Source organism: Trichoderma evansii (assembly GCF_050947405.1).
Source record: "Trichoderma evansii strain SZMC 28006 chromosome Unknown GGI43scaffold_3, whole genome shotgun sequence".
NCBI classification, from domain to species: Eukaryota; Fungi; Ascomycota; class Sordariomycetes; order Hypocreales; family Hypocreaceae; genus Trichoderma; species Trichoderma evansii.
In genome coordinates, this window is record NW_028145203.1 from 1,055,850 (window position 1) to 1,075,112 (window position 19,263).

General features: G+C 50.1%; 7 protein-coding genes across 7 annotated transcripts; 3 read left to right on the forward strand and 4 right to left on the reverse strand.

Moving 5' to 3' along the window:
* Positions 1-1,612: 1,612 nt before the first annotated feature.
* Positions 1,613-2,122, forward strand: GGI43DRAFT_380407 (uncharacterized protein; the record flags this gene model as incomplete). Its single annotated transcript, XM_083202977.1, has 1 exon — positions 1,613-2,122. The coding sequence occupies one exon, from the start codon at positions 1,613-1,615 to the stop codon at positions 2,120-2,122; it is 510 nt and encodes a 169-aa protein (XP_083064046.1).
* A 1,525-nt stretch (positions 2,123-3,647) lies between these two features.
* Positions 3,648-5,462, reverse strand: GGI43DRAFT_244896 (14-3-3 domain-containing protein). The gene is made up of 5 exons (XM_083200731.1): positions 5,260-5,462; positions 4,990-4,997; positions 4,514-4,867; positions 4,308-4,395; positions 3,648-4,230 (listed from the first exon to the last, which is right to left on the reverse strand). Exons 1-5 carry the CDS (start codon positions 5,269-5,271, stop codon positions 3,874-3,876), a joined length of 819 nt encoding a protein of 272 aa, XP_083064047.1. The 5' UTR covers positions 5,272-5,462; the 3' UTR covers positions 3,648-3,873.
* Positions 5,463-8,499: 3,037 nt separating this feature from the next.
* GGI43DRAFT_396080 (Alpha/Beta hydrolase protein) lies at positions 8,500-10,597 on the reverse strand. The gene has a single exon (XM_083204923.1). The coding sequence runs from the start codon at positions 9,980-9,982 to the stop codon at positions 8,762-8,764; it is 1,221 nt and encodes a 406-aa protein (XP_083064048.1). The 5' UTR covers positions 9,983-10,597; the 3' UTR covers positions 8,500-8,761.
* Positions 10,598-10,883: 286 nt separating this feature from the next.
* GGI43DRAFT_380410 (uncharacterized protein) lies at positions 10,884-11,507 on the reverse strand (the record flags this gene model as incomplete). The annotated part of the gene is made up of 2 exons (XM_083202978.1): positions 10,884-11,040; positions 11,119-11,507. 2 exons carry the CDS (start codon positions 11,505-11,507, stop codon positions 10,884-10,886), a joined length of 546 nt encoding a protein of 181 aa, XP_083064049.1.
* Positions 11,508-12,977: 1,470 nt separating this feature from the next.
* Positions 12,978-14,487, forward strand: GGI43DRAFT_396087 (H(+)-transporting V0 sector ATPase subunit c). Its single transcript, XM_083204924.1, has 5 exons — positions 12,978-13,177; positions 13,341-13,353; positions 13,479-13,608; positions 13,666-13,926; positions 13,985-14,487. The coding sequence occupies exons 1-5, from the start codon at positions 13,161-13,163 to the stop codon at positions 14,050-14,052; spliced, it is 489 nt and encodes a 162-aa protein (XP_083064050.1). The 5' UTR covers positions 12,978-13,160; the 3' UTR covers positions 14,053-14,487.
* A 75-nt stretch (positions 14,488-14,562) lies between these two features.
* Positions 14,563-17,355, reverse strand: GGI43DRAFT_396089 (ergosterol biosynthesis ERG4/ERG24 family-domain-containing protein). The gene is made up of 5 exons (XM_083204925.1): positions 17,038-17,355; positions 15,693-16,889; positions 15,225-15,629; positions 15,002-15,143; positions 14,563-14,929 (listed from the first exon to the last, which is right to left on the reverse strand). Exons 1-5 carry the CDS (start codon positions 17,070-17,072, stop codon positions 14,918-14,920), a joined length of 1,791 nt encoding a protein of 596 aa, XP_083064051.1. The 5' UTR covers positions 17,073-17,355; the 3' UTR covers positions 14,563-14,917.
* A 5-nt stretch (positions 17,356-17,360) lies between these two features.
* GGI43DRAFT_396090 (uncharacterized protein) lies at positions 17,361-18,646 on the forward strand. Its single transcript, XM_083204926.1, has 2 exons — positions 17,361-17,559; positions 17,643-18,646. The coding sequence occupies exon 2, from the start codon at positions 18,239-18,241 to the stop codon at positions 18,404-18,406; it is 168 nt and encodes a 55-aa protein (XP_083064052.1). The 5' UTR covers positions 17,361-17,559; positions 17,643-18,238; the 3' UTR covers positions 18,407-18,646.
* The last annotated feature ends 617 nt before the right edge of the window (positions 18,647-19,263 follow it).

A 19,263-nucleotide genomic window follows, 5' to 3' on the forward strand; every position in this document is an offset into this window, starting at 1 on the left:
ATCGTGCTGGGACTGCCAAGCCCCGTAATTGGGACCTGTAACATCGAGAGCAGCAGCAGATTCGAGATGCCGCCTCCAGTGCTACTCGACCTGTTTGGCCTGCTAGACTGCGCTGCAAATTTCCGTCCCCAACGTCCGCGGAGCTACTGATCAACCGCCTGTACGCTGCCGTCTGGTGACATCTGCACGCTACGGTATAGGCGATTTGCCACGGCCAGTTGCATGTCACAGCTCCCCCTCCACCCGAGAGAATCCCGCTATTTCCCAGCGCCCACAGCGCCTGACTGGCCGCTCACATGCCCCCTTGTGCTGTTGCGCGCAAGCGATCAATTGATCTGCCCCCCCGAGAGAAGCCCGCCAACCGCTAATGGAGCCCCTGCGCTGCGTCTCCCCACTCGCCGCTCGGCGTCTTCCCTGACTTGGACCCCAGCGCACTGACGCTTGAGTGCTTCTCGCCGCTTGGCTCTCCCTCCTCGCGCTCATATTATTGGTGACGGGCCTTCTTTTTTTGTGCTCATTTACATCCCAATTTTCCCTCGTCCACATCTCGTATTTCCTTTTTTCCTCTTCCCTTGTTCCTTGCCAACCGCCCATTGCGCAGCATCAACCAACGCGCATCGCACTCACACGCCCTCAGCTGCTCTCTTTTTATCCTCATTCTGCCGCGCCTGAGCCGCCTCGCCTATGCTTCGCAGTGGAGCCCAGGAAAATCCCAGAGGGGCTTTCTGCTAACAGTGCCACTGCGAACCAACCACTACCTCGACTCGTATTAGTACTCTAAGGGCTCACCGAACCACCAATTCGCGCAGCCAACCCGCGCCGTGCATACTGCCAGTGGCGCTACGAGATTTCCTCTGCAGTACCTTATTTATACGCCTTTTCGGCCTCCACTCGCCCAGACGCAGAAGCGAGATCAACCCGCGCCTGCGGCCGCTGTTGCTTTGCATCTATTTGCATTAGGGGGAAAGGGACAGTGAGAAAGAGACCGAGAGAAGAAGAAAAAGAACGCAATCGAATTAAAAACAACATCTAAAAAAAGAAAGGCAACCCGAGATTCGGAGCGTTCCGAGAACAACGTCGACGACCTCTTTAGTTTTATCCCGCCCTAATTAAATTGCCCCGTCGAGACCTCGAGCCCTTATTTCATTTCCTGCGCCTTGGCGACGTCACCTGGAATTGGAACAGCATCGAGAGATTACCTGGTGGGGGACAGCCGTTCGGATCCTCTTTGCATGGGTCGCATGAACAACTTCCATAAAGGGAAACGATAACGACTCTTTGGTTATATTACGCGCGCCGTTGGTGTGAATCTTCGAAATAGAGGCTTTAATCCCCCAGCTTGGCAAATCGTCCCGACTAGCCAAACCAAGATCTATTTCGAATTTCGGTTGCAAGAATCTCAACGGTACTACGAAACAGAGACGTTAATGTCAGCTTCCAAGTCAATCGCATCGAGCAATTCATAGCGTACGATCCTGTCGCTAATAATATCGCCGACGATTTCCTCAAAAGCCTCACCAATATAATTGGAGTAATAATAATATCGACAACAAAACCCTACAACTGCAAAAAGAGCAATTGAAAGTCGCTGGATCGACAACCACTCGCAACAATGGCAACAATGGACAATTTATTCGCGATAATGGACGAGTTATCACCCGTTCCATGCCAGCTCATGTCTCCCGCCAAGCAGAATCGCATCATGGTCTGGCGCGACGAGGTCGCATCCGCATCAGCTTCATATACCACCGCCAGCAACTATTCCGCCCCTTCACTAGTCACAACAACCACTGCGTCGTCGGCTTCTCTATCGCCCTCTGAACTTGCCACCATGTCAAAGAGCTCACGACTCTGGCACAAGGTCAAGGCGCAATTCACTGGCAAAGCTCGTCGCCGCAGCAGCGTGGCCAATGCCGACGTACCAGACTTTATGATGCCTCCACGGAAAGGCGATGTGACGCGAACAGCCATGTATGAGAACTTGCGATCGATAGATCACAAGTCTCCAGACGAAGAGATTGTGCCGGGCCAATCCAGCAGCCATGGTCGAGGACGAGGTCTTTTCGCAAGGCAGAGAAGGATGATACGGGCACACACGATGATGGTGAACACAATTAGCTGATCGACAAGAAAATCTACAAGGAAGATCTTCAGCTACTTATACACAATTGTTTCACAAAAGCACAGCCACAGCGCGAGCACAGCCTCCAATTGACGAAGACGACGACTACGAGACGATTCTCATTACCGTTCCTATCCGAATCCTTTCGAGATGGCGGGGAGAAGGCTTAGGAGAGGAACACATAATAAATATAACGTTTTTGGCGCATGTTTACTAGGTAATTACATTGGGAAGGGAGGAAATGGGACAGCGATTTACTTATACCACAACCACGGGGCTATTTTTTTACTAGCCACTTTTCTTTTGTATCTGGTGTTTTTTATACGTTTTGCGAGGACTTTGCCTCTAGAGAGACAGTCATGTTTTTCTTCTTTTTTTTAAGATTCTTATAAATTAGGACAGAAATGGAAAAAGCTTGACTTATCAAAATGTGCTGTTCTCTCTTTCTATCAACACATGCTATTTTTGCAGACTACCTAGTCTATTGTCTACCTATGGGGTGTTGCTCCAGTAGACAGACAGACGGGCGCCTCGTTTCCTCTATCAAGAGAAGAAACAATAATAGCCGATAAGACAAATAGAAATACCATCCAATTGGCAGTAAGGAAACCGGCACATTGGTTTTATCTCGAGCAAGCCATCAAAGATCTAATAGTACCTACCCAAGTAGCAGCAACTCTAAATTTCGCCTCTATCAGCTCAAGGTGGGGTGATATTTTTTTTCTGTGCGTGTGTAGCTTTGCGCCTCAGTTGCGGGCTTTTCTTTTATCTGTCTTTACTGCAAGTAATGAGTACATAACTTTACATTGCGACTGTTATAATTCTACTGGTATTGGAAAAGTACATCTTCGCACTGCGTAAAGGGCTGTAACCACTATTTCACATGGAGGGGCGGTCCAAGTATTGGGAGATGTATAGCTATACTAAAGAAGCTTGATTGCCGAGGTATTAAGCTGAGCAAAGATAGGTAGCTAGAGCATAGCTAGATGCTTGAGCAAGAGGCGTCCCTACTAAAGCAGGCAACATATACGATTTCACGACTGGCAAAAAAACCACTCTACAGTAGACACAATTCAGTACGTTTGATTGGAATTTCTTTTTTTTGCCATTTTTTCAAGGGGTTGCTGCTGTAAAAAGTGTTGGGTGGAAAGGGAAATACACAGTTTCCCTTTCTTTTCTCCTCTTCTCTGCGGGGCACACAACGAGAATAAACCACTGTGACGCGAGGAGGGGGGAGAGGGGAAAAAAAGACAACAAGCAAATTGCAAGAAAACAACGACATCATTTTGGGGGACAACATTTTCCATAACGATCCGCCAAAAAAACGGGACCAGGTGTAAACTAGGTAGGTGGTAACGTCAAAAAGCAGAACAGGGGAACAAATACCAGGCACTTGGGTAGAGGGGGGTTGGGAGAAGAGGCAACAAAAGCGTCCATCATTCAGCAGCGAACAAAAGAGTCCATCGCCTGTTCAAACAAGCGAAAAAACAACGGACAAGCACCCTTGCGCCACTCATCTCTCCCATCCCTAAACCGAAAAAAAATCCGAAGTTCCATGACCCATCTCCCCATTAACCAGGCAAGCAACGCACTGGGTACCAGCGCGGGCACCGGCTAAGCCAGCCTCCAACACGATTTCCATCTATCGCCATGTTCAGAGGTGGGCGAGAGTGTTCAGATAACTAAAACAAGATAAAGAAAAGACGCCTCGGTTCTTTGCCGAGTTTGCATGCAGCGGAGGTAAGAAGGATTTAGGAAGCAGCCTCAGGCGCGGGCTCCTCAGCAGGCTTGGGTTCTTCCTCGGCAGGCTTGGCAGCCTCTCCCTCCTCCTTCTTGGCCTCGCCAGCCTCGGCATCACCGCTGTCGGACGAGGTCCACAAGGTCAGGTTGTCACGCAGGAGCTGCATGATCAGAGTGCTATCGCGGTAGGACTCCTCGGAGAGGGAGTCGAGCTCGGCGATGGCATCATCGAAAGCCTGCTTGGCAAGGTGGCAAGCACGGTCGGGGGAGTTGAGGATCTCGTAGTAGAACACGGAAAAGTTCAGGGCAAGACCCAGGCGGATGGGGTGAGTGGGAGTCAACTCGGTCTGAGCAACGTCGGTAGCGTTCTGTGCGGCATGGTCAGTATTCCCCGCGTGAAATTTGTCTCTGCACGCGGCGTCGACAAGTGCGTATATGAGCGTACCTTGTAGGCCTCGTGAGCAGCGGTGGCAGCGCCCTTGCGCTTCTCGCCAGAGGCGAACTCGGCGAGGTAACGGTGGTAGTCACCCTTCCTAGAAGAGCGATTTGCATTAGCTCCTGAAAAATTCGAAATGTGCGAGCTGAAACGTGATTGGGTGAAAAGTTTTCGAAACCCGGATATCAAAAGAGCGGCGGGAGAAATCAACGTACATCTTGTGGTAGAAAACCTTGGACTCGCCAGTAGCGGCGTTGGGGATAAGGCTCGTGTCCAGGACATCGAGAACATCCTCGCAGACCTTCTCGAGCTCGAGCTCAATCTTGCTGCGGTACTCCTTGATGGTGGAGACGTGCTTGTCAGAGCCCTTGGACTCCTCCTTCTGCTCGATGGAGGAGATGATGCGCCACGAAGCACGGCGAGTGCCGACAACGTTCTTGTAGGCAACGCTGAGGAGGTTGCGCTCGTCAACGGTGAGCTCACCGCCCAGCTGAGCGACCTCCTTCATGTAGGTAACCATCTCATCGTAACGCTCGGCCTGCTCGCAGAGACGGGCCAGGAAGGTCTTGCTGTTGTTTTGAGAATCTCAGTCAGATCATTTCGTTCGATCAGAAAAAAGGGGAGGGGGGAGATGTTTGGATTCTCGTCGTGAGAAGTTAGTGGGGTCACGGGGCCAAGCTGTTGGACAAACCTTTCACGCTATAGACAAAACGTTAGCATTGCGAACAAAATCAAGTTTGAAGCAAAGGAAGTAATGTAGGAGTGGAGAGAAAGGTATTTTGTCTGCTATGGTATTTCTGGGCTCCCTCACGCGAGTCCGAAGCCGCGCAGATCGTGGCGAAGAACTCGGCGGGCTGAGGGGTTGCGAGAACGAGGGGGCTCGAGAGGAGAAGGCGGAAAGCGGCGGTCGCAGCAGTGACAGCAACAGCTTCTGGGGCGGGGGCAAGTTGAGCTCACGTACCTCGGTGGCCATTTTGACTGTGTGTCTGTGATTTGAAGACGACGAAGGGACGAAGGTCGGAATGTGCGGAGTCGTTGCAGAAAAAGGATGATGCGGGTGTCTGAGGTGGGATGCGGTCGAGGATGGGGCGAGAAGAGTGTTTATATTTTGATTGTGGATTGAGATTGAATTGGCTTTGGGGTTTGGGGGTTCTCGGGGCGGAGGCCAGTGCCCGCCGCTGCCAGCACAGGTGATGCGAGCGCCAGCTTGCAGTGGAGTTGCTGGCTCTTGGGGGCCTGCTAAGCCTAGCCAGCCGCCTGGCGCACCCCGCCCCTAGGCTCTGGTGGCCGAGCACAGCGCACTAGAGGTGCCTGTAATCTCTGGCCGCAGCGCCTATCTGGCAGTCGAGACTTGGGCTATACTCAGCAACCAGTAAGCAAACTACTGGACAACAATGTACCGGCTACGTACCCGTGATGAACTGCATTATTGTGCTGGTCCCTCTAACTGATCTGGAGCCGGAAGGGGGGGCCGCTCTTCACTTGAAGCTCACTTCCACGTTAGCATTGCTGTACCTGCTACACGTACGCAAGTACGAGCACGGAGCTCAGTACATGGAGACTGGCGCATTGATGCTGAGGCGTCCTCTTAATTTACCTGTGGTTTCTAGTACCCAGCAGGAGGCTGCACAGGTATTGCGTACTTGCATCTCCCGACTAGAAGGCATGACCATCCATCCTGAATGCCTCCGATACACAACGTCGTAAAGGGGGGGCTTCAGCCGTTTCTTCTTTTTTTAATCCTTTCACTTTCGTTTGACCTCCTCCTCAGCCGCACTTGCTTGTGCACTGGGTCTCACTACGACTGGTGGGCATAGCAGGTAAGGCACTTTAGTACCTAATACCAAGGTAGCATTCAGGCATTAAGCGCCAAAGCTGCTTGCCAAAACGCTGTCTTGGACACCATCGATATTAATCAAGCAGAGGAATTAGCCCCATCCATTAGAAGTACCCTTCGAGCTATCGCAGCCCTATTTTACTCTCTTGTATCCCTTGCTCGTTGCCAAGTGGGCGGGGCCTTTTCTCTTGGATGGCAAGAAAAAAAGGGTTACCGAGTGATCAGAGTCCCGCTTTTGCCATGAGACACTCATCAAAGGGTGCTCTCGCGCATCGCCTCTTGCACCGGCAGCCCTATCACGTTGATTTGCTGCCAGTTGTGCTCGGCGCTAAGCTGGCCGCGTCTTTAATCGCTCCCTCTGCTGGGCTTTCACAACACAAGTATCTGTCACCCGCCATCGTCCAACCAGCATCTGCCTCCTAGCCTGCGCGGAAAGGCGTCATAACGCGGCCAGGGGGGGCTGCAAATTGGCTTATTAGAATTTGGCCAGCCTGTCTGTCGGTCAGCGATCGTTCCATCTGTGCTCCACTCCGATAACAGGCACTGGCGCTCTTTCGAGGGGAAGAAAATCATATTTTGTGCTTGTACGAGTACACAATAGGGAAAGAAATTTCCGCATTCTACCAGCACTCGGCGTATCCCGCACCAGTACCTTGAATTACGAACATCTCTCGTTTCTCCCTGGAATGGAGATGGAGATCCAGGAAACCCGTCCGGGGCTACAGTGCTAGCAACAGGCAAAGTGGTCCGTCCCAGCAGATCCCGTTGTTGACTAGCTGTCTAAGCAGGCGGCGACTACGACTTAGTGCATATTGTCTGCTCCATTCCCTAGAACCACACGGAGGCTTCGACCATCTTCCCCGTCGATGGCAGCGCAAGCAGGCGATGAAGACTCCAAGAACTCATGCTCTGGAAGTGCTGCTAGAAGCATCTCTCGGCACACCCTGGCCGAGGCATGTGCTCCCTCTTGTTCTTTTTCCAACCAAGTCCCCCGCCGGCCACGTCGGTCCAACATTTGTCTCTGATGCGTTCTGCTGGCCTCCACCTCATGCGGTACCACGGGAGGATCGCGACGCTGGCTTTGAGTACTCAGGACGCATAGTAGACAAATGCCGGATCCTGCTGTCACTACATGCTTCTCTTTTGTCACTGCTACTGTTGCTCCGTCCAGTTCGTGATGGGGTCGTGTCGATGAGGCTCCAAAATAAGGAGAATATATTACTTGTGCTCAAGGCCTGGTTAGTCCATTAAAACTAGTGGCCCCTTTCCCAGAGCACGGGAATGCATGCATGGCCTACTCAGTATCTCGCTTGTCGCCGTGCCCTTCGACTGGTACTCCCCGATTTCCAGATTCTCTACGTAGGCATTCAGGGATGAGACCCGAGACCATCGTGGTGTTTTGCTGTTCACATGATGCTACAGCCCGCACCCCCTGACGCGCTGCCTTTTATGCTTTCCGTTCATGCCAGTTGCCATGGGCATGGGAGAGGCTGGGAGAGGCTGGCAAATAAACGCAAGCTGTGGCTGTGGTCAGCTCCCATCCGTGACTCACTCCCCCCTATTCCCCCTCCTCTCTTATCGCCATCGCGTGGCACAGAGGACATGCCCAGAGGTATCATGGATGTTTATATAGACCAATAGCATAATGGCTTACCACCTGCTAGGCAGGATTATCCCGCTGGGGCTGATCCAATGGGAAAACAAGCAGTCCAGCTTGGCCCTTCTCACATGAAAAAAGAGCCTGCGTAGCCCTATTCCGTCACCGGGCCTCTTCTCAAGTCGTCGTTTTGGTTGCCAGCAATCAATCACCAGTAGAGCGCGCCACAAAATACCCCTCCCGTCTCACACACTTTTTTCGCCCCCCACTAATATTACACTTCATCCAATGCTGGCGTTGCGCGATCCGATTATAGTCGTAGTACTCCGTACTCTGTAAAGGATCCCGGTTTCGAGAAGAGCCCAGTGCCTTGAATTTGAGGGTGCGACGAGTTGCGGATGTCACTATAAGTAATGCTAGTATTTAACTAATGGGGACATTTTTGGGTTCGTTGTGCTACTACGCGTGCTGGCTTATATTACAGAATCCTCTCTCCATGTCACATGGTAAAAGTGTCATTTCACTGGTATCCCCCACTAAGTGACGATCAACGTGGAGGCCGGAACGATGGATATAGTATCTCTAATTGCCGGTATTGCCATATTAGTGAGGAGTATTTTTATCCACGCAACACGTTTACCTGCGTCTACCAGCAGACCGTTCTTGTCCCCTATAAACCAGCCAACACACTACTCATTCTTAGCGTAGGGCTGACCCACGGTATACCTGATAGCATCTGGCTACTAGAATATTAATTCAACGAAACAGATATGGGAAAAAATGGTATTCTTTAAATATTAAACTATGCGGCCGTTTACAATAACTACTTGTTCGTTGTTTCACAACGCTTATGCTCACTCTCCCAGTATCCATACACCATTACCCAATATGATACGCACCCCATATATCCAACCTGCCTTCTCAGTACAAGTCTATTTCTCGGGTAAATTAGCTTGCTATTCATCAAACGCCCCATGCATCGCTGCAATGCAGTATTTCCTGCTGTCTTCTTTTTTGGATCATAGCTGGTTATAGATATTCATCGTGAGGTTCGTATAAATGCCGACCCCAGTTCGTAGGGTCGCCACCAGGAACACATAGCCCGAGCCTCCAGAAATAATCCCGGTGAGCAAAAAACAGCTGCCATAGCTTAAATCGCGCAGGGAAGCTCATCCTCTCCGCATAAGCCTTCAAAGAAGAAGTAGTCCAACGGAAATGGAGAAGGCGATGCAGCAGACCCTTCATCGTGCTGTCATCTTTAGCACTGCATTTAGGATCTTCGTCGCCAATGCAGAGATGCACGTCAGTTTCGGATGGCGATAGAGAGGACTTGGAAATGAAGATCTCGCCGCTGTGCGACTTGTAGCCGAACTCGCTCGGTGGGAGCAAGGGCACAGGGTCGTCGGCGTGAGTGACTCGTCGATAGGTTCTCTTCTCGAGGTCAGTTGTTCCATTGAGGTCAAATACGTCGTTCACGAAGCGGGCGAATTGGGCGTTGCCAGCTCGAGGCTCTCCAAAGGTGGTAACCGTTACGTCGTCCCAACCCAGTGATACTTTCAGCTCCAGGGCTGCGAGACAAGCCACAGCTCCTCCAAGGCTATGGCCTACCAGCTGAATAGGATGGGACGGATATTTGGCTCGGAGGGCCTTTAGCTCTGGTAGAACAGCTTCCCGTGCACTTCTCCAAGACTCAAGGAACCCCATGTGCACGGTGCAATTTGTGCATTCGTGGCTGGGCTTTTCTGGGGACTCTCCTCCATCATCTGGGGATGGATATGGCACGTATTTTTGCGGGATGGTGCCGAGATCGACAATGGTATTGGTGATGCTATAAGTCCCGCGAAACGCAACGACTAGAGCGCTCTGCTTCTCATTCGCTATATCGTTTCGATTTACTTCGACAAGCTGCTGTTCCGAACCATTGTCGATGGCGATGAATCCACAATTATCACTAAAGAGGATGCCGGTGCTCCAAGTGGTAGCCAACGTCAGCTCAGGGAACTCGTCGCATCGAGAGAGACACTGAAAGGGCTTGCGAATGCCTGAAGTACCAAGGCAATACGACACATCAACAAGCCTGGCCAGCCGTTCGAGGGACGCGAATAACGGTACGGAAATGGTCGCAGGGGATATTTGCTCCTCGCTGCCCAACGGTTCCTGCTGGTTGATATACGCGGCCTCAGTGAGGTAAGCAATGGCGAGTTGTAAGAGCAACAATAGCCTGAAGCGGCCCGTTAAAGCCCCCTCCATTGTGAAGATCAGTCGGTCGATGACCAGCGCATGGAGAAGTAAGATTAACGGCTGGTAAGATTGCTAGGTGCTGTCCCAAATAACACTTAATCTCTGCTTGCAAAACCGCAATGACGTTTCAATGTAAGCCCGACGCAAGGGAGAAGCGCAGCTGGCGGCGAAGAGAGCAAGCGCGTCACTTTTAGCAAGAAAGCGATGCATAGGCTGCGCAATTGGTATATTGCATGATGGTGAAGATCAACTGATTTGTTGCTCTTGTGAGAGGAGCGAAAAAATCAGCGACTCTGTAGGCGAGGCATGACCGCACTTTGTCTCATGAGCGTGGTGGCAAGCTGCGCTGCCAAGACCAGCCAGAGATCACGAGGTGTATGTACAATTTTGGTGGGGCTGCGCCAGGGCTCCAAGTGCTGGGGAAAATCTGGGGCGCCTGGACGAACTCTGGGCTGCATTCGGCATCGCCGCAGCCGCTGGAGCGCTGAAAAACCTCCATTAGCAGCCGCTAAATGCCGATGCCCCTGGTGCCTTTCGCAATAGCTCCCACCGCTGACTCGGGCCGTCGGACTATTTGAAGCCATAGCAAATGCACAATGGAAGTGTTTTTACGATTAGTGTTACTCATATCGTGAATGATGCCATAAAGTTGAAGTTAATAAAATTAAATTCTACTAGGTAATGTTAGGACGAGGATGATTACTTCAATCTTGCAATGCAGCCCTTGTTTTCATCTTCCTTTTTTCCTTGGCGCCTCCTAAGCTGGTGGAAAAATCTTCGTTGTCCTTTGTCTAGTTGTTGTATCCTCTTTTTTTTTTTTTAATCTATTAAGAATGAAGCCAAACTCCAGAGCATACCAGATCAGGCATAGCCGTTTACCAATAATCAATAATGCCGTCTTCGTGGCCCTTTAGCTCACCCAATACTTCACCCGTCGAGTGGGATCTTGGACAGGATCCACCGCAGTGTATTGTACATCGAGATCGGTCGAGTTGGTGCTGCAGGTTCCCGAGCCTGTGCAAGATAGTGAGATGACTGCTGAGCCAGACACTTCGGCCTGATCAGTGCTGTTAAATATGAGAGTTAATTCCATGTCCATATACATATACTTGAATATTAAAGGTAGCATCGGATATACTACGTACCCCTGTGCAGTTGGGCAGATCCTCTCGACCACAGTCAATTGCCTCTGGGCATTTTGCCAGATGAATTTGACGTGCGAATTATCACATGCGAATCGTGGTGTCAGGCCTACAGGCGTAGTAGAAACGGAGCTCGAGTTGAAGGAGCAGTTCGTGGTGATGCTCGTTGTTTTATCCACAAAGGTGAAGTTGTATGCAGTTAGATTGGCTGCTGGGCCGGTCTCATTCGACTTGGCTGCGAAGTTCTGGATGTGGAAATCGGGAGGAAAATTGCAAGCGCTATCAGTCTGGGACTGAGCTAGGAGCTCCGGAGGAGGATGGTAGGCGAGGGTGGACATGGAGGCCATGGCGGATGGCAGGGCAGCCAGGAAAGAGAGGGCTTCGTAACGCATGTTGGATGTCGTTTATCTCGTGTCCGCTGTATCTTCGTATCCAGCAAATAGAATAGAGAAATAGAGGTGAGGAAGAAAGGTGAAATGCACGACTACGGCCTTTTTGTAGATGGAATTAAAAGGGATGGAGAGAAGGAGAAGCTACGGCAGTGGAAACCGTCAATGCAACGTTGATGTTTGTTTGCATACTGTACGAGTCCCCGAGGCATGACGTGGGAAACAGTGCTCCATTTTGCCCCTGGGCCAACGGGGCCAAAAGACAAAGACAACGTAGGAAGAAATAGTAAAGATGAGTGTCGATCCAGCTGCCGAAGGTGGCAGCTGCGAGCGCAAGGGGCACAGCAGGGCAAAAACACGAGCACTGAGCTCCAGTTAACTGATTCATACAAGAGAGGAGCGCGCTGTGGCTCGAGCTCTGGGCCATCGTCATAACCACTGTGACGCAACTCTAGGGGCTCAGCCTCAATACAAGTGACAATGCTCCCTCCCCGTATTGTTTGCCGTCTTTTTCTTTCATTGTTCCTCTTGATTAACATGGCGGACGAGATGCGAGATGCGATTAGTAGCGCTACGTAATACAGAGAGATGATTTGATTGGACAATAAGACATGTCCCTGCCGTTTCAAGTCCTGGGCGCTCACGGGGTTACTGGAGAAGACTTGTTTGCATTGACCTCATAATAAGTTGAAACGGGAAAAGAGGAGCGGCAGGATAACCGACATCTTTGTCCTACCTAGCACGGTTAGTGTAGAGCTGTACTGCACGGGGTATATAGGTTGTTCTAAGAGCTGAAGCTAGATATTTTCGCATGTGAGGCTGCGCGTCTAGGCGTACGAGCTGATGTTCTCAAGGCGGTTAAGCTTAGTTGCACCGAGCAATTTAATACCGGGGATGCCACTTATATAAGAACCACAGACGGGACGGAGCCGTAATCTGCACTCCGAATTTGATCGCGTTATCGCTCAGCAGCGCCGTTTTAAGGCTTTCCAGTCTGTGGCTATATATGCATCGAGTTTGATGTATGGAGAGTGATATGGCCATTGTATAAACAAAAGGCGCATACAAGGGGCAAGTTATTTCGGAGCCCGGAGGAGTGCTGAACCTCACCAATAGTCCTACAGACGTGAGAGCGTTTTTCACTACGTAATTGTAATACGTACTTGTACACCCGCAGGACTACTGGCACAAGAAAGAAAAAATGGTTCGATTTAATATCTACATATCTCTCAGAAATAAAAGACTATATACTATCTTATCAGCAAAGACAATGACTGCTTGATGCTCTTGAATTAATCTTCCAGCTCAGCCGCGCCTGCAGTCAATTGCCTCATTGGGACAAGTAGTGGCATACCGACCAAGAGAAAGGGCGAATGGCTGTGCATCCCTCCGGGTGAGGTAATTATCCGCCCCCGAATTATGTAATGCCAAAGCGGCCAGCCTGTAGCAAAACCTTACCAACAAGGCGTCGGCGTCGGAACTGGCACCCTCACCCATCTCAACAACCCAGCTATTAAGCGCCTGCAGACCAAACCATCGACACCGTCGTCCCTCGCGCCTCTGCCCGCCTTCGGAAGCTTCTCACGAGCACCAGCTGCAACTTTTCTTTTCGAACCTTTTAATTAACCACTTCTTCGCTCATCCCCCATCGTCACAATGGCCACCGAACTTTGGTACGTTGCGTCAGCGCGTTTGATTCCTCCCCCTAGCACCGCCGTGGAGCTTCGGATTGCATCGTTGGAAGCTCTCGGCATCATCGCAACCGCCTACACTTGCCTCTTCCCTTGCCTTATTGTGCGTTCTTAAGAGTTTAAAGCTAACTTGATTTCTGTATAGCCCCGTCTACGCGGTCAGTAACCATAATACCCGGTCCTGCTATACCCAACGACGTCACCGAGAAACTTCCGGAACGACATCGACATAATTAGCATGACCTCTTCGATATACTTGATAGAGTGCTAACCCGTAACACAGCCCTTCTTTGGCGCCATGGGTTGCACCTGTGCCATCGTCTTCACCTGCCTGGGCGCCTCATATGGTACCGCCAAGTCTGGTGTTGGTATCGCCGCTATGGGTGTCCTCCGCCCTGATCTGATCGTCAAGAGTCAGTTGCACTCCTACTGTTGACGCGCGGCGCCCTGTTGCTGACTTCTCTACTTAGACATTGTTCCCGTCATTATGGCTGGTATCATTGGTATCTACGGTCTGGTCGTCTCTGTTCTTATCTCCGATGGTCTGCGACAAGACCTTCCTCTCTACACTGGTTTCATCCAATTCGGTGCTGGTCTCTCTGTCGGTCTCGCCGGTCTTGCTGCTGGATTTGCCATTGGTATTGTTGGTGACGCCGGTGTCCGAGGAACTGCTCAACAACCTCGTCTCTTCGTCGGAATGATTCTGATTCTTATTTTCGCTGAAGTCTTGGGTATGTACATTCCTACTCTCTGTTCAAGCCAGGATAACATTACTGACACCATATCAAGGTCTGTACGGTCTTATCGTCGCTCTTCTGATGAACTCAAAGGCCAGCCAAGATGCTGTCTGCGCATAAGCAACTGGCGCGCCTGTGGCCTCTTGAAAAAAGCTTGTCAACTTTGTCTTTTCAAAAGTCGCCATTTCTGATATGAAATAAGGTTTCTGGGCAGCATTGCAAAATTATAGCCCAGACGGTGCTGGATGGAGCTTGTGCGTTGGGATTGGCGAATCTCGGCTTGACTCACAGTGCGGGTCGTGTAATGGATCAAATCAGTGGGAAGAGGTTTATATATGTACACTAGTGACAGGGTGTGTTTGCTCTTGATGCGAGTTTCTCTTCATAGACGGTGAAGGTGAAGGATCTAGTGTAAGCGGATGGTCAATTTTATCTGTCATTGTTTTTTTCTTTGCAATTTCACAGTTGAACAGCTGAGCCGGAAGCTTCTGGCCGAAAGCAGCTTTTGTAATTTTTACTACTATAGGTGGAAATTTGAACTTCCTCTATGGCGAATTTCTCTGTGATGTACGGAGTGTGCTCTACGAAATTGTATCTTGAAGACGGCACAAGTAGTCATGTGTATTGATATGAATATGATATGCCCTTAATTAAAACTGCTAAACTATTATCGGATATGCTCATCCATCTTAAAACTACATAATACAAACATTAAAGCCGTAGACATATCCTGATTCTCATACAGTTGGCCTTTTTTCAAATCATTTTATGAAAATGCCATCTCGATCTTTTTCCCAGTCTTTTCTTTTTCCCTCCCTTTATTGATAAGAAAGCAAGTTTACTTTACCCTTTTGATGCCCGCCGTGTAATTTGGTCGCACGCATGCTGAAATTAAAATTCAGAAAGCTTCTCTCCAAAGAGAGAAGAAGGTGATAATATGTGCGAGAGAGAATAGAAACTCGGTACATGAATAATACAATGCTTCTCAGATGACGTACTATAAATATATTAGTGAAACATTCTAAAATATCACTCTCTTTTTTGGATTAAATAACTTGAGAAAACTTACGGGAATGAAGAGATAAGGGACCTGGCGCTCGTATTCGAGCCAGGCCTCGCCGTACTTGGCGCGGCAGCGAGTGATGTCTCTATGCGCGCGATGGGCAATCATGCAGGCGAAAAAGACGGGATAGAACCAGGGGAAGGGGCTCCTGTTAGAAAGAAGTGAAAGGTTAGTAAAGGCGTTGTTTTTGGTTACTTGATGCCTTGTTGGCCGGAAAATGGTCACTTACTCAAAGCCTGTGATCAGACCCCATGAGACAGAGAACCAAAGGTCAGAGGTATAGTGAATCTTGCGAGCAAGACCATACCAGCCATCAACGAGGATGGTGCCCTGAGGAGTCTTGATAGTCTTGGGGTTCTTGAGGGTCTGCCATGGGACCTGAGGGAAAGTCTTGCGGGGGATGAGATTTCCCTTCTCCATGGCGCGGAAGCGGTTCTTCTGGCTGTTGCAGCTGTCCCAAACCCAGTACCAGAAGAGGTAAGCGCCGTACATGGCAACCAGAGCGAAGCGGTTCCAGCGGTAGGTGGCCGGATCGTGGTTAGCCAGGTAAAGGGTGCAGTGGCAGTACGACAGAGGGACACCAGCAAGGTTCCAGAAGATGAGCATGAAACCCCACTTCTCGTAGTACATGTCCCTATTCTTCTGTTAGCTAAACAGTCCCATATGGATTGATAAAGTAAGGGAATGCTATTCTTACCAGGTAGTAATGATGAGCTCCTCGCCCTTGGCGCAGGCGTTGGCATAAAGGTAGTGCGCCATGACAAGGAACATGACCTCACCAGAGACATAGCCATACTGCTCGTACTGACGCGCAGCCGTGCCGAGACTGAGAATCAGCAGGATGTACCAGGGCATGCGAACCTCGAAGAACATCTTGAAATCAAGGATGCCGAACATGCGAGGGTTAAGCTCAGCACCCATGAAGAAGTCATAGATGGGGTAGCCAGTCATGCGGTGCTGCTTGCCTCTCCACAGAGTAGAGATGTAAGCAATGAAGCTCACAATGAAGCCGCTGCAGATGGCAACCGACAGAAGAGGGCCGAACTCATCGAGAGCCGTGTAGATGGGCCAGATACCAGAAAAGTGCAGGGCAGCAAAGGCGGCGAGGGTTGTGTACAGGCTGACAAAGGCGTTGCAGAAGTAGTCGAGCTGCTTGCCGCCCTCATGGGGGAGAGGCTTACCCTTGCCCCAGACACCAGGAAGAAGACAGTAGAACGCACCCTCAACGGTGAGGTAGCTCCAGTACCATACCCATGCCTTGGTGTGAGGAAACGCGCGCGTGTAGACGATGTTGGCCAGATGGAGGCCGAAATCAGCCCAGCTTTGGCCAGGAGTGCGGCTTGGGAACTTGCCATCATAATACGTAGAACCAATCCACATGTACCACATGAGCATTGGGAAGAAGATCATCATGCACAAAGTGCCTATTGAACCGCCAAATTCGAACTCGCCTGAGTAGTCGACCTTGGGGTCCTGGCCTGGTTTCCAGCCATCTATCGCCTTCTCCTCAGCGGATGCTCCGTTGGTGTCCTTGTGGGAATGGCCATTGGTATGTCCGTTGCTGTACCCATTGGTATGTCCGTTCGTATGTCCATTTGTATGCCCATTGGCCTTGCCATTGGCGTGACCATTGGTGTGGCCGTTGGCATGCCCGTTGGTGTGGCCATTGCTATAACCGTTGGCGGTGCCATTGACGGCGGGCTTGAGATCTTCCTCCTCGTCCAGGTTCTCGATGAACTTGGCCGTGCGGCGGCGTGAAATCTTGCGAGGGCTGGCGGCTTCGGCGATGGTTGCAGAATCTTCAGCGTCTGAGGCATCGGGAGCCTGTGAGGCTTGACGGGTTCGCGAAGATCGCTTAGGAGTCTCGACCAAGCCGTCGAAGAGCTCCTTTTTCCTAGACGGGGGTCAGCATATTGATCATGAAGAATAGCAGAGCGGGCACAGTGATATCCAAGGTCGTGTACCCAGGCACTCGTGATTGAATACTGGTCACTGGACACCTCATCACTTGGCTTGGTATATCTTGTTCGCTAGATACTTACTTGGGAGTCTGCCGCAGTGAATATCGGGTCGCCATGGTGACAATGGATATGTCGAGCTACCAAGTAGCCCTTGTGTCGAGAACTGGTCGCGCGTTACAAAGGGAAGAATTGCGCTCACGAGCCTGCGGATCGAGAGACGCTCGCTTAATATTCGAACCCGCGGATACTTCGCGCTTCGGAAACGGGTAGCTCTTTCAGATCCGAAGAGCGGTGGAGGAGAGAGTTGGAATCAAAGAAGCAGAAAAATCACGAGCCCGGGTCGCGCCGCGCTGAAGAGGCCAGAGCTGGGGGCACTTTTTGGAATCTCTGGGATGTAACGCAATTGGTTCGCTGCGACAGGGATAGATTTGCGGCGACCTACACTACAATCTCTCAGGGGTAGTACAGGCTCCACTCATACGCGGGATTCTCATTTAGCTCTGCATTTAATGTCCTGGATTGGATCCATCTTGCTAGCCATTGGTTGTTTCGTCGGCGTATTCGTATAAATTCCGTACTCTTGATCGGGTAGAATGTCGGAACCTACCCAGAATGCAGCATTAGAAGGCGCAGCCAAATGATAAAGAACTTGGCGGGACACTTTGCGCATTTGATGGCCCACGTACTTCGTATGCATTGGCGCAAATGGGGATTGAATAATGCCGGGGGAAAGCGAAGCGAAGCGGTAGCCGTTCTAGCTGTAGTACTCCGTACTACTATGTACCTGCCACTGCTATTAATATAACTGCGGTAGATCAGATGCGATCCCGATTGCCTAGGATTTGTTATCTGGGGTTGTACTCGAGAATAAAAGACTGGTAGCTACGAGTGCCACGGGCTGCATTGAATTGAGATCGATCCTAGCATCATCTAGCTGGCCAACGAATGGCTTTCTAGCCGGCAATCATGCGCGACGGATGCACAAGCTGCAGCTCGTCGCGTGGCTGACTACTGCCGCGGTAGTACATATCATTGGCTGGCCGGAATGATGTATGATTATCGTACGCTCCAGCCTTACCCTGAACACCGTAAAGAGAAACATCAGGTAAAGGAAGTGCTTTTAGACTGTCATCAAGGAAATATTAAGAAGTAATTCAAGCACCTTTGTGTTATCGCAATTACAACTACCATTCTCGCAATCTTTTTGTTACTTCTTTCATCTCAAGCCGTTCAAAATGTCAGAGAGAGCCAACATGATTACCCTCGGTTTCAAGGGCTTGATATGAGTTACTGCTCATCAAATAGTGGCTGCTTGACTTTGTTACCTGCAGAAATTCGTCTGATGATACTGGGAGAAATTGTACGCCAAATATTTCGCGGTTGGGCTTCTTGTGCATCCGTTTGCCAAGAATGGCAAGCTGTTATGGTACCAAAAACTTCCATCGATTAAAGTTACAAGAATCATGTATTCTGGCATTCGAGTATATAATTTTTCTCTGAAGAAGGGTTATTCAGCACACAACCCTCAACACTGAGCTTCCGCGATATATATGCAGCAGCTGTGAGAAAGACGAGCCATTATTCGAGATTGGGAAACGTAATTAAACTTTTGCAGGCCTTTGCAGAACTTGTTTTCTGTCTTCCAATGCTGGTAGCTCGTCGGCCCTCTGATATTGGAACTAAATGCCCGCTCTCCTAGTGACCAGAGTATTGGTTCAAAAATAATCAGCTTGGGCTTGAAAATGATGATAATGGCGAATTGATCCAGCAAAAAGACCCTGCCGCCAGATGGGAAGATCCTAGGCATAGCTGGGTTAATGACCCGGCAAATCGAGGCTCCTAGCAAACCAGCTATATTGCACTGTTCTCTCTAATCTTTTTAAATTTCCAGGGAACTCTTCAAGAAGTTCACGCAGTTACGGGACTCGTGATACGTCGACAACTTTGACGTTACATATTTCCGTCATAGCTACGTCAATTGCAGGAGAAAGTCCCTCAATGATAAAGTCCAGTCTGCGAGCTATGGCGAGTTTGGCAGTTGAGGCGGATGGCCACGTGGTATCAAGGTATGTTACCGTATTACCATTCTGTTCAACTTACTGTTAATTGACATGATAGAGCTGGCCTATGCAATTAAGCATACTATATCCCATCAACTTAAAAGGGTATCAGTCTTTGAAGATTCTAACGGCCAGCTTGCGTTGGCTCTGCGCAACGACGAGGAGAATTCAGGTCATGTAGAAACTGACCCTACTGCTATGCTGGCTACAGCCTTCCCTTCGAAAAGGTTTGAGTTAGAACATCTTT

Excerpts from the sequence above, each read along its gene's own strand:
- GGI43DRAFT_244896 (XM_083200731.1), bottom strand. Across the intron at positions 4,396-4,513 it reads AAGGTTTTCTACCACAAGAT|GAAGGGTGACTACCACCGTT; the intron begins GTACGTTGATTT and ends TCGCTCTTCTAG. Across the intron at positions 4,231-4,307 it reads CTGCTCACGAGGCCTACAAG|AACGCTACCGACGTTGCTCA; the intron begins GTACGCTCATAT and ends CATGCCGCACAG.
- GGI43DRAFT_396089 (XM_083204925.1), bottom strand. The coding sequence starts at position 17,072 with ATGGCGACCCGATATTCACTGCGGCAGACTCCCAA. Across the intron at positions 16,890-17,037 it reads TCACTGCGGCAGACTCCCAA|GAAAAAGGAGCTCTTCGACG; the intron begins GTAAGTATCTAG and ends ACCCCCGTCTAG. Across the intron at positions 15,630-15,692 it reads GAGCTCATCATTACTACCTG|GGACATGTACTACGAGAAGT; the intron begins GTAAGAATAGCA and ends ACAGAAGAATAG.
- GGI43DRAFT_396087 (XM_083204924.1), top strand. Across the intron at positions 13,609-13,665 it reads CCCTGATCTGATCGTCAAGA|ACATTGTTCCCGTCATTATG; the intron begins GTCAGTTGCACT and ends TTCTCTACTTAG. Across the intron at positions 13,927-13,984 it reads TATTTTCGCTGAAGTCTTGG|GTCTGTACGGTCTTATCGTC; the intron begins GTATGTACATTC and ends CACCATATCAAG.
- GGI43DRAFT_396080 (XM_083204923.1), bottom strand. The coding sequence starts at position 9,982 with ATGGAGGGGGCTTTAACGGGCCGCTTCAGGCTATTGTTGCTCTTACAA.
- GGI43DRAFT_396090 (XM_083204926.1), top strand. The coding sequence starts at position 18,239 with ATGAGTTACTGCTCATCAAATAGTGGCTGCTTGACTTTGTTACCTGCA.